Below are 13,426 nucleotides of genomic sequence, written 5' to 3'. Positions count from 1 at the left end.
AATGTTTAATAGAGTATTGTATTTTAATATTTTGTTGGAAGCTGCCCAGAGTGGCTGGCGAAACCCAGCCAGATGGGCGGGGTATAAATAATAAATTATCATCATCATCATCATCATCATCATCATCATCATCATTATTATTATCATTAACATGTGGGGTTGTACTCAAATAATGTGCTGTGACAATTAATAAGAGAAGAGTTGGGGAAGAGTTCAGTGGTAGAGCATCTGCTTTCCATGTAGAACCCAGGGTTCAATCCTCAGCATCTCCAGGTATGGTGAAGAGAGACCCTGTCTGAGAAACCTGGAGAGTCTCTGGTACTTAGTGTAGGCCAGGGTTTCCCCAAACCTGTGTCTCTAACTATTTTTGGACTACAACTCCCATCATCCCTAGCTAGCCGGACCAGTGGTCAGGATGATGGGAACTGTAGTCCAAAAACAGCTGGAGACCCAAGTTTGGGACACCCTGCTGCAGACAGGACTGAGCTACATGGACTCAATGTTCTAAAGCTTCTTCCTATTTTATTTTTATTTATTTTATTATGTACCACATACATGATTTCATTGCCTCTTTCTCCTACTACCCTCAGGTTTGGTATTCATCCTGTTGCCGGACGCATGCCTGGGCAACTGAATGTGCTACTCGCAGAAGCCGGTGTGCCGTACGACATTGTCCTAGAAATGGAAGAGATCAATGAAGACTTCCCAGGTGAGAGAGCCACTCACTATTCCGTTTTTGCTTTCATCTGTTTTTGTTTTCTAAAAAGCTAGCTCACAATACTTCACTTTGATTACAATATGAAAATTTGCAGTCTAAATTATGTCAGATTCTTATCTGGCTCACTCTGTTAAAAGTCATTGTTATCCGTTCCCTTACTAAATGCATGCACTGGAAATTAATATTTCCATGCTGTTCCTTATCATTTTAATCTAATTTTTTAAGCTTCTAGGAAAAACAATTTAACACTCTCCAATAATTAGTTTGGGGAAGTCCACTTGTACTGGTTTTATATCTCCATGTAGAAATTGAAGTTTCTGCATCTTCATGCTACTATGATGCAAGCTGCTAACTGTTGGAATATTGAGTTCTGTTCATAATTTTGTGTGTTTGTATGTGGTCTCTCCCCCCCCCCCTTTATTCTTAATGCAGAAACTGATCTAGTCCTTGTCATTGGAGCTAATGACACAGTTAATTCAGCTGCCCAGGAAGATCCAAACTCCATCATTGCTGGAATGCCTGTTCTAGAAGTTTGGAAAGCAAAGCAGGTAGGCTCCAAAACATTGTGGCAGAAATTCCATGTTTTCTTAAACTCTTTAAAGCTGTCATCTTATTTAGAAACATAATACTAATTATGCCCCAAGCTACCACAAATTTTCTGCCTACTTTCTCCTCAACTATTTTCCAATATGGACAGGCTAGAAGGCACTGTTGAGAGGGCAGGGAAAACTTGCAACCTTTCACCTGGAAGAGTGTCTTCCAAATTATTCTGCCCATTGGGAACTACATAGTGGAATATTGTTGCTTTCTCCCACTGCAGGGAGCTATCAGTGCCTTGATGATATAGACAGCTGTTACTCTAGTCCCCCAACTCCTCTCGGACCTACTGAATTTTTTGCTCCATAAGACACACTTTTTTCCTCCTAAAAAGTAAGGGGAAATGTCCGTGCGTCTTATGTAGTGAATGTGCGGTCAATCGCTGGGTCCCTTTCTGGCCCCGGCCCCTTGCCCAGGCCTTCATTGTTGAATGTTCTGCAGATGGAGGCTGTTTGATTCCCCAGCAACATGTGACTGGCTGATTAGATTATCTGTCTGGAAACTGTAAAAACGGCTCCCTTTCCTTTCCTAAAGAAGCTACAGAACTGTGAGTTGAACCCCATAAAAACAGGATTTTTTCCCTTTGCAAAGTAAGCTCAACAACTTTGAGCTGATCCTCAAAAAAGGGGGCTTTTCCCCTTTGCAAAAGAAGCTGCACAACTGTGAGCTGATCCCCCAAAAACGGGGCTTTCCCCCTTTCCTCCTCTAAAAACTAGGTGCGTCTTATGGTGCGAAAAATACGGTGTTTGCCACACCCATACTGAATAAACAAAAAGTGTTGCAGTTATCCCTTAACAGAGTATGGTCGACTTTTCTGAAATGGGTGGGGGAAACCTTTAGTCCGAACCTGACAACAGAACAGTTAATGTGTATTGAAATAAATTTTTTTCCATGGGGTTGCTCTATATAAACAACCACCTTCTTTTGTGTTGTTGCTGAGTATTTATACCTGTGCCATATCTAATACAATTTCCTTGTTTCAGGTCATTGTTATGAAGAGATCTCTAGGTGTTGGCTATGCAGCTGTGGACAATCCAATCTTTTACAAGCCCAACACTGCTATGTTGCTTGGGGACGCTAAGAAGACGTGTGATGCCCTGCAGGCCAAAGTGAGGGAGTCTTACCAGAAATAAACCAGCACCTCTTGTTTAAAAAGCTATCCTTTGGCCAGTATGAACAAAAAAATCTAAAATGTGTTATCTACGTCAAAAGTCGTGGGTTGTTCTTGAAACAGAGGTTCAGGAAAAAAAGTGTTAAGGGTGAAAATTTAACTAACAGTATATAAGGGGGAGGGGGGGGACCCAAAGTGAGCTCTCTTGTGGGGCTGGAACATGGATTTGTAGAATTCTTGAATGCAGTGCATTTCAGAGGAACACAATGACACTCAGGAATTTGGGGGTGAATCTGTCCATCTAGTGTGACACGAGATATAAGGGAAGCATTTATACATGCGGGGCAGCTGCTGCCATTTTAAAAATTTGTCATTTGGCTTCAGTTCTTGGTTATTGGTTCCAAGTGAACACAGAATTCAGCTGATTGGCTCTTTTCCAGATCTCAGACCCCCTAGCTGGATATCTTAGATTTTGGCTGGCTTCTTACTTACGATTTTCTAAAATCTATTTTGTGCTACTTTTGAAATGCATTTTGATACATTCACAACCGACATGTTTGAGATGCTGGATATGGGCGGTTTCTTGTCCAACGTACTTCAAATGCTTGGGTGGGGGTGGATAGTTACAATTCTAGACCACCTGGAATACATTTTTAATTAAAAAAAATCATGTGGGCAGCATAGAAACCCAATAAGCTTCAGGGAGAAAAAAAGATTCTGATTACTGGTCTTCCTTTTTAATTTAATTTAAGATTACTATTGAAGCTACAATTCAGTGGTATCGGGGGTTATTTGACTTCCAGTGCAGCCTTGATTTTATTTAGTGCACTTGAGTGGAACTCAAATGTTTGACTAATAAAATGAATTTGTCATGTTTGCATAATGATGTAGCAACCGTCCGTGGTGACAGAGGCAAAACAAATAGCTGTAATTGTGTTAGAAAGCCTTAACATCTGGGCAAGACAGACTACTATGAAGTGAGTTAAACTTAGCCCAACTTGACTGTTTATAAATCCTGATTTTTAACATTGTGCTTATGGTGACCTTCTAATTTAATTGCAGATGAAAATTATGTCCGTTTAGCTACCTCCTTTTCTCCGTTAGTTTCTTTTTTTTAATGGTGAGATTCCCATAAGTTAAACAGCAGTAGATAGCAGAGGACTGGATCCAGCTAGGATCTTCCAGGCCCAGTAAACCAGTAGAAGGGATCCTTTCTCTCAGCTCCCATTCATTTCAGTAGGGCTTTTCTTTTTCTTTTTAATAAAAGAACTTGTCATCTTTCCTTACTCAGTGTCATTCTGATGCATAAGAATATTTGAGCCTCAACATTCCAATGCAAAGTTTGGGCAGCTATGTTTTAGCAGGACCTGTTTGGGACCTTGATTGTGTTGCAGTTGTGCCATACATTTCTAAAGATACAAACCTGTACACCATCAGAGCCCCGCCCCCTACAATAATGCAAATGGCAAAAAGATCCAGAACTTTGTAAAACCATATAAAGTAAAACAACAACGACAACAATTGCGGGGATTCGAACCACCGACCTTCTGATCAGCAAGCCCAAGAGGCTCAGTGGTTTCGACCAGGCATAGGCAAACTCGGCCCTCCAGATGTTTTGGGACTACAACTCCCATCATCCCTAGCTAACAGGACCAGTGGTCAGGGATGATGGGAATTGTAGTCTCAAAAACATCTGAAGGGCCAAGTTTGCCTATGCCTGGTTTAGACCATGTAAAATCATATATTCTCATAGGCGCATGCAAGCAATAAATAACCGTACCAGTTACTACAGAATACCAGTAAGACTCCATTCCAGCTGGTTTCAGGCTATGCACACATTAGTGGCTTCAAATGCAGCAAGGTTGTTTTCCATTCCTAAGGCACATTAGCACTTTCTGTACACGCCAGAGAGGGGGCGGGGGTGTCTTCACCCAAAGCACATTGCCTGATTCATTCCTCTGTGCCTGCAACCCTCAGACTCCCATTCAAGGAAGCTGCCACCTGCACTTTTGCAATGGCTGGCTGAGCTGCGCAAAACGCATCTTAACCGCAGCTTGCGTTTTCAAATCGGATGGCATCTGGTTTGAGGGAAGCACATAAAATAGGAGCATTTATCAAGAAACTACAAGATACACATAGATTGCGGTTAACATCATGTACGCTTGGCTTTCAATGCCAGCAGTGGGAACGCAGTGGAGCCAGCGTAAATACGGTAATGTGTACACAGCTGCAATCTTCTATCAAGTTTGCAGTGTGTTAATTGGTATCGTTATTTATTGAATGCTGCATTGCAGCTATAAGGATTTAATGTGCATTTTTATAAGGTTCTGCGTCTTGCTATTTGTCTTATTGCCCTCCCATTTCTGTACAACCTACACATTAACATAGTCAAAGAGAGGAGCATCATCCGAGTTAGTTTTGCAATGCATAGTGCTGCCTTTAAAGGCTGCAGTTTCCAACTTGCCTAAAATGTTGCCTTTTAATTTGATGATATACAAGCAGTTCGTAAAGAGGACCAGAAGTACCAATGTTAACCTTCCTATTGTTTGTATTATGGAACGCGAGAGGATTATTAAAATAAATAAATAAACAAAGTGAACCAAATCTCACATCCTTATTGCAGTATTTTCAAAAAACCAGGTTTTCTTCATTTTGAAGTGGGGATGTGTATGCAAATTTACCGGGCACAAAATTGCTATTTTTCACATTTTAGCAGTCAGCTAGTTTGCGTAGCTCTTTAATGGCCAATAACTTGAACCAGTCCTTCAGAAATCCGTTACCTATGCACTTAGAAGTGCAAGTGGCAAAGAAAAATAGATTCGAGCCTTTAAAATAATACTGCCCCATTTGTTTCAAACCCACCAGCATCTTCTGCCTTCACACACTTTTATTGCCAGCTAAGGAGTCTTCTACTTATTTATTGCATGTCAAACTTGATGCATGAGTGTTCATGATCCTTATACAGCAAGTGCAGTAATTAGTGAATCTCATTTCCAGAGGGCAATAACAGGAAGTGCCTGCTTTTCGCGACTCTCCATCATTTGTCTGCTTTTTCGTGGAAACATAAAATTCAATTTAGCCATTCCAGAAACCTGTCATCTATTAATAGGCTTTTATTTTAATGATTCTATTTATATTCCCCACCTTTCTTCCATGGAAGTCAGGAGTGAGAGAGAGAGGGGAGGGTCTCATCCAGTCTTCCCATCCAGTCACTGATCCAGAGTTTCAGCATTTTACCTCACTGTGTCCATTCAGACTGTGCCCTAGAATCCAGCCATTCATTAAAGGCGGAAAGTATTTGAGCAATCTTGTCCTGGATTTAAATCCACCAGAAATATGTATGTGCACGCACACACACACATGTAAAAGTAAAATTCTACACCAGGAAAATGTATGGGATCTGCAGAAATTATGTATATTAAGTATGCACAGTGCAGTACTGTCACTATTATTTTTTTAAGAAGAAAAGCGCTGGTTAAAAGTGTGGCACTTACTGTGGCAACTTCATGGTGAGTACTGGCACATTTTTTTTCCTAGAAGAAAAGCACCAAGTATGCAGCACATAGTCTTTCATCAGAGCCTTGGGAAGTTCATTTCAAAAACTAGTTCAGGCTGTCGGAAAAATGAACTAATTGCATTTCGTGTTCATCCCTTTACAAAATGTGCTAGTTCATTTCTGTTCACAGCTATGAAGCTGCCTTATATTGAATCAGATCGTTTATTCATCTAGCGCAATACTGTCCTACCACAGCTCTCTGGGGTTTTGGGCAGGATTCTCTCCTGACATCTGGATTTTACAGGGGTTGAATTTGGGACCTTCTGCATGCAAAGCAGATGATCTGCCACTGGGCTATGGTCCTTCCTCTCAAAGAGGAACAGTCCATTCATGTCCGTCCAAATGATCATCGGCACAGTGGAGAGTAATTTTTTTTGGGGGGGGGGGGAGACAATTACAATCTTTAAGCTCTAAAGGCTTAAAGAGACTTAAAGAGTCTCTGACAAATGTAAGAGAATGAACTTGAAAGATGAACAATAAATCGTTCCAAGTTCTACCCCCAAATGCACTTCATTCCCATCCAGCAATTATGGGACCTGCTTCCAGGTATAGTTCAGAGAACTTCCTTTAATTGAACCAGTCCATTCCAAGCATTATCTTTCCCATTCCCTACCCACTTCCCAACCCTAAGATCCTTGGGAACTGTGTTTGTTGTAGGTGGACTCAGGACCTCTTAACACAATCTGCTGCAACTTCACTATACAGTGGTACCTCAGGTTACATATGCTTCAGGTTACAGACTCCACTAACCCAGAAATAGTACCTCGGGTTAAGAACTTTGCTTCAGGATGAGAACAGAAATCGTGCAGTGGCGGCGCAATGGCAGCGGGAGGCCCCATTAGCTAAAGTGGTGCTTCAGGTTAAGAACAGACCTCCAAAACGAATTAAGTACTTAACCCGAGGTACCACTGTACTAAAAATCCCCAGGGTTCTTTGCAGGAGGGACCACAATGGTTAAATGGGCATTAAATGAATATGGATATACCCAGAGGATGTCTATTATTGCATGCTAACCAAGCTGCTTTTTTTTAACAACAATAACAACAACCTATTTTCCTTGGCAGAATGGGTCCCATGTGTGAGCGGGTCATTGGCAAAGTGCCCTATGTGGAATCTCTCCTTCCTCCTTCCTGCTGCTTGTGGGTTTATTGGGTGGTGGTTGCAGCAGACAACTAAATTTCCTACAGTGCCTTGGAGTAATGCTGCGCCAGGTGCTCCCAGGGCATTGTGGCATTTTATTTTTTTAAAGGGAAGCTCACACCTGCCCATTGAGGGCAGGGCTTGCGAAGGCTCAGAGTTGACAATGGGACCCAAGGACCCAAGGACCTCCTGTTCTTAATCTAGCTAACCACCCATGCATTTTGGTAGCATTTTAAAAAATGGAATCATAACACACAGTGTCTGTTCACTGTACTTGTTATGTGCTAATTGCCTCTGTGATGGAAACTTCTTAGAAGAATCAACAGGAGCTTAAAAAAATTCTTTCAGTTCCACAAATCCAACCAAATTCGATGAGTTAAATTGAAATCTCTCTGCCTCTGCCATATGTATGCATGTAACAAGCAAACTTTCCAGACCCTTAGGAAACCTCTGCTTTGGAGAATTTGAATGATGAGAATGTTAGAGCTGCCCTCTTGTTTAAACATCCAGCTCCTTGAGAGCTGCTAGTTTTTACTGGCTGCTGTTCCAACAGCTGTAGACCGGGGACCGAAATTCTTCTGCGCTCATGGCAGTGACTTGTATAATCCAGCTGGCCTGAAGTCACTTAGGAGAAACAAATAATTCTATTAATTAGGGCTTCAGCCTGCAAGCATGTGATGCTTGCTAAATGAGAGGATCAGACTGCACCATCACAGCTGGGTATGGGGCTAATCACCATCCAGGTTATTTTACCACTCCATATACCCACAAATAATTAAATTGTGAAACTTATGCTTGTAACGGGAAACACCCCCCTGCAGATTTAGAGGGTGGCCTTTTTTCTCTTGCCAACGATCACAAAATGTTTCTAAAGTGGCACATACCAATATATTCTCTGTGAGATGGATAATGAGGGAGATAAAGGCTTTAAAAATAAAGAAAACTTGTGGCCAATTATTTCTAGTAAGTTTGTGTCTACTTTCCCCCTTTAGACTTTCATTGCAGTTTCCCCCAGAGCAGTAATTTTGCAACCCTAGTAGATGTTGGCTTGCAAGATATTTTCCCTGATTCAAAGTAACAATTGATTCTACAGGCTGAAGCTCTTAATCTGGCCATGTGGGACTTTTATTGCTTCTCGTTGAGGAAAAGGAGGGGGCAAGACAGTAATCTATACAGTAACAAATTGGGCAGTTTGCTAAGATTTGGCTTAGGGGCATTGACACCAATGAATACATAGCCTTGCAGCATCTTAGAGGCAGATCTATTCTATACTCTGCAGAAGCTAAGAACATAAGACGAGCCTGCTGGATCAGGCCAATGGCCCACCTAGTCCCATATCCTGTTCTCACAGTGGTCAACAAGATGCCTGTGGGAAGCCAACAACAAGGACCTAAGCGCAATAAGCACTCTCCCTACACGTGATTTCCAGTAAGAGGCAAAAATCTATATTGGTGCACTCCTCCCCAATCTCTGAGTAGTGCAAGATTCCAGGGGTTCCAGGAGCTTTTCCCAGGGTCCATGTTTCCTTTTGGAAATGAGGCACGGCGGAGACTGTGGTGTCTTCGTGAATAATTGTTTGTTTACATATATATAACCTGAGCCTCTTGCCAACAAAGGTCTGCATAGTTAAAGCTATGGTTTTCCCAGTAGTGATGTATGGAAGTGAGAGCTGGACCATAAAGAAGGCTGATCGCCAAAGAATTGATGCTTTTGAATTATGGTGCTGGAGGAGACTCTTGAGAGTCCCATGGACTGCAAGAAGATCAAACCTCTCCATTCTTAAGGAAATCAGCCCTGAGTGCTCACTGGGAGGACAGATCGTGAAGCTGAGGCTCTTCATGAGAAGAGACGGCTCCCTGGAAAAAACCCTGATGTTGGGAAAGATGGAGGGCACAAGGAGAAGGGGACGACAGAGGATGAGATGGTTGGACAGTGTTATAGAAGCGACCAACATGAGTTTGACCAAACTGCGTGAGGCAGTGGAACACAGGAGTGCCTGGCGTGCTCTGGTCCATGAGGTCACGAAGAGTCAGACACGACTAAATGACTAAACAACCCCCCCGGACTGTTGCCAGATGTGAAAAAAAATTGGCATTATTTTCAGCTCTCCTACCCCACTATAAATCTTAGTCACTACAGTTTCTCCCGCGTCTTGATTCTCAATGGAAATGCGACCCTGGGTGAGAGCCTGGAACCCTCTGGAAGCAGGGATTGGGGTCTGGCTTGCACCTTTAGTAGCAATACTTTGGCATTAACCCCCTTTTAACACGGTTTAGCTTCTGAGTGAACATGCATAGGATTCCACTGCAAAAGAAGCAAGGAAAGAAAGATCAAAGAAGTCAAATAAAACAGCAGCCTTGGAATGCGAGAGGAAAAGGGAAGAGCTTAAAAATAATGACTTAGAATGGAACCATGGAGGACAAGCAAATGTTGAAATAGAGAGTGTCACATATAAGCAGAAGGAAAAGAGAGTGTGAGAGAAAGAGACAATAAAGGCAGAACAAAGGAGTGGGTGTTTTATAGGGACATTTGTGTTCGATGAATGGAGGGCCATTTTACTATTTGGTAAAAACTGTAAGGGGGAGGTAGCCAACATCAGAGGCCGTTTTAGGGTAGCATGACCAGTGTGGCCACGTTGGACACTGGGCTACAGGGGACACCAAAACAACGCTGTAGAATGGAGCGTGGGAGGTGGGGGGGTGGCACCAAATTTTGGCATCACATAGGGAGCCGCTGAAATCTAAGAGCCCAAAGTCTGCCACTGCCCAGTGTGTTGCTGGGCAGAACTCCCATCATCCCTAACCATTGGGCAGGCTGGCCGAAGCTGATGAAAGTTGAAGACCAACAAGATCCAGAGGGCAGGACATTGGCTACCCTTGGCATTAAGAGGCTAAATAAGGTTTATAGGAGTCACAGGTAGGATTTTTGTAGAGTGCTCCCAGCACTTCACTAAAAAAAAAGAGGGAGAAAGAGAGTCCTTGTATTTTCCTCCATTTGGCTTGGACTGAAGACTGTTCAGTAAAAACATGTAAGAATGAGCAATGAGCTGCAATGACCACTGGATGTCAGTTGCTCTGCACAAATCTACTGAGGTTTTAACAGCCTGGTAGCAGCAGAGTGCTTGCCGCAGATGTTGCAATGGCTGAAATGGTTGTATGGTTTTTAGGATTTAAGACGTAGAAAAGTCCTGAGCAACCTCTAGTCGTGTGTGTGTGTGTGTGTGTGTGTGTGTGTGTGTGTGTGTGTGTGTGTGTTAAGGCAAGATGCTGAACTTTCCCAGTGTTCTAAGGTGTGTGTGACAAAAGTGCTGAAATGTTGCGAGTCCAAATCTACTGCCAGGTGCCTGCAAACTGCTTTTTTTAGCATCTTCAGAGCCATGTAAAAATAAATTATAAATGAAGACAGTGAAAAATTGAAGGGTAAGTCTGGCTGTCGGCAACCAGTTTTGTTAAAAAATTAATGGAGCCTGAGTGGTCAGTCTTCCCCAACATGGCACCTTCCAAATGTGTTGGACTACAACACCCATGTCCCTGGCTATTGGGCATGCTCATTGAGGCTGGTGGGAGTTGAAGTCCAACAACGTTTGACAGCACCATGTTGGGAATGTCTGGGCTAGAGTGCTGCCCTTGGAAAGAAAAGACATGGGTTCAAACTCCACTAAGCCATGAAATGCAATGGCTGGCTTTGGGTCAGTCACCTCCTCACAGTTTGGTGTGAGGTTAAAAGAGGAGACTGCGCCTTGTGTCCTGAGCTTTCAGGAGGTGAAAGGATAGGATAAAAATGTAGAAATACTACTGGCAAGAGATGTGCATCCCAGTGCTAGAAATGAAGCAGGAATTGTCTGCAAGGGTTTGTGTGTGTGTGTGTGTGTGCCTGTTTCAGAATTGCAAACATTCTCATTAGATTTAACTTCAAAAGTTTCAATTAAAATTAGCCACATTTGCCACCTTCTTGTTGCAATTCTGCACAACACTCTGAATGAACTTCTGGCATGCAACACATTCATGTTCATATTTCTTTTTGTGCATTGGATAGTCCCAGTCCTTCAGTTGATTGACTTACTTGTTCATTCACATGGTTAGGTAGAAGGCAACATGTTTCAGAACATACGATTCTATTCGCTGATGAGAGAGAATGGTGCATTCAGAAGTAGCCTTAAACCTAAAACTATTCAGCACACAGGCCAGAAATCCCCAAACACAATGCATGTTCAGAAAGGCATTGCAGCAAAGAAATAATATTTAGGATGTTAGACTTACTTACAAGTAGACATGCATCAATTGGTGTACCAATCTTATTCAGTGTGGGGTAACCACTAACTGGGGTATGGGTTAAGATCACCTGTTAATTTTGTCAGGTTATTTTGGTTCGGGAATGTTACTGCAACATAAAATATGGCTTTTCCTTCTAACAAAGAGCGGTAGCTTTAATTACTTTGTAGGCTGACACTTCCTTCAGTATTCAGAAATAGCTTATACAGTGGTACCTGGGGTTAAGTACTTAATTCGTTCTGGAGGTCCGTTCTTAACCTGAAACTGTTCTTAACCTGAAGCACCACTTTAGCTAATGGGGCCTGCCGCTGCTGCTGCGCCGCCGGAACACGATTTCTGTTCTCGTCCTGAAGCAAAGTTCTTAACCTGAAGCACTATTTCTGGGTTAGTGGAGTCTGTAACCTGAAGCGTATGTAACCTGAAGCATATGTAACCTGAGGTACCACTGTATTGAGAATGATACAAGTCAGAAGCAAGTCCCTTTAAGTTTAATGGGGCTCAGTCTGAGGTAAGTGTGAATAACCTTCTTTCTTTGCTAGAACCGGTTACTAAGAATGTACTGTATGGCTTCATTGTGGTTGGGAGTTTCTGGTCTGTGTACCTGAGTAGTCTAAGGTTAAGGCAGTGGTAGCCAACGTGTGCTCTCCAGATGTTTTGGACTACAATTCCCATCAGCCCCAACTAGCATGGGCAGTGAGCAGAGATGCTGGGCTATGTGAGGTCTAAGGCAATCCTCGATATGCCAGGAAGTATGCTACTTTGCATGTAGGGTCTGGTCTGAAGACCCAGGATCTGCTTCCTGAGGACCCTTGAAGCAGGTCTGAGTCTAGCCAGCGCCTGGATGGGAAACTCCCTGGGAATAACACATATACTGTCTTGGGTTCCATGATGTAAGAAAGATGGGATATAAAAAACACACGCAGTGGGATCAACCCCGAGTAAGCAAGCATAGGAACACACAGCATGTGAACAAAGTATATAAAGCCATAGAGGATGAAATCACTGGTACAGGCTGGGGTGTACCACAACAGTCAGCTGTGTTTGAACAGTGGTTAACCACACACAGCTGGAACAGGTGCCCCTTTAACTTGAGGGTTGTTCTCTTATTCTTCTTCCACACATAATAGCACATGTGCAGAGGGGAGAGTGAAACTACCCTCTTTTTCGCTCTATAAGACGCACCAGACCATAAGATGCACCTAGTTTTTGGAGGAGGAAAACAAGAAAAAACATATTCTGAATCCCAGAAGCCAGAACAGCAAGAGGGATCGCTGCGCAGTGAAAGCAGCAATCCCTCTTGTTGTTCTGGCTTCTGGGATAGCTGCACAGCCTGCATTCGCTCCATAAGACGCACACACATTTCCCCTTACTTTTTAGGAGAGAAAAAGTGCGTCTTATAGAGTGAAAAATACGGTATATGCTCATGTACTTTACCTCTCATGTCCACACACTCAGCAGAAAGGAGATACTGCCTTGCAGATTCTGCGTTGAGTAGCAGGTCGGGCAATTCCAATGCTTTTGTAAGTCAAGGAAACAAGTGTGACGACAACCACCACTTTCTAGAGTGGACAGTGTTTCCCAACCTTGTGCCTCCAGCTGTTTTTGAACTACAACTCCCATCATCCCTGACTAGCAAGACCAGTGGCAAGGGATGATGGGAATTGTAGTCCAAAAACAGCTGGAGGCACAAGGTTGGGAAACACTGCTTTAGGATTCATCTACACTGGAGGCTACAGTTAGGGAAAGTTCTGTGGAAGTGTCCAGAGAAGTGCCTGCTTCATTTGTGCTGGATCAGGGTTTGATGGTTGTGGCCTGAGATTGTGGGCAAGCTGCTTGTATGGGCATGGCCAGCCACCTGCCCTCTTGACCCTTGCCCATATTGGCTTCCTGGAGGGGATTAACTGGGTGGACCCAGGGAGTGATTCATGTGTAATTGGAGGAGGGAGAGGCGGTGGTGCATCCCCTTCTTCAGAGGACCTCCTTGGACCCAGATGTGTTTATGAAAATGCTTGAGGGGTATTTGGCTCAGCTTC

General features: G+C 43.1%; 1 protein-coding gene across 2 annotated transcripts in view; it reads left to right on the top strand.

Moving 5' to 3' along the window:
• Nucleotides 1–5,030, top strand: part of NNT (nicotinamide nucleotide transhydrogenase) — a 55,782-nt gene extending 50,752 nt beyond the window's left edge. For both annotated transcript variants that reach the window (XM_028748232.2, XM_077936397.1), the window contains exons 20-22: nt 591–709; nt 1,151–1,266; nt 2,299–5,030. In XM_028748232.2, the coding sequence (XP_028604065.2) occupies nt 591–709; nt 1,151–1,266; nt 2,299–2,448 (385 nt within the window). In that variant the 3' untranslated portion in view covers nt 2,449–5,030. The remainder of the gene's footprint in view (nt 1–590; nt 710–1,150; nt 1,267–2,298) is intronic.
• Nucleotides 5,031–13,426: the final 8,396 nt, after the last annotated feature.

The sequence above is a fragment of the Podarcis muralis genome, chromosome 11 (genome assembly GCF_964188315.1).
Source record: "Podarcis muralis chromosome 11, rPodMur119.hap1.1, whole genome shotgun sequence".
Taxonomy (NCBI): domain Eukaryota; kingdom Metazoa; phylum Chordata; class Lepidosauria; order Squamata; family Lacertidae; genus Podarcis; species Podarcis muralis.
Note: the sequence above shows the minus strand (reverse complement) of the source record. Positions and strands in the feature narration are given on the sequence as shown.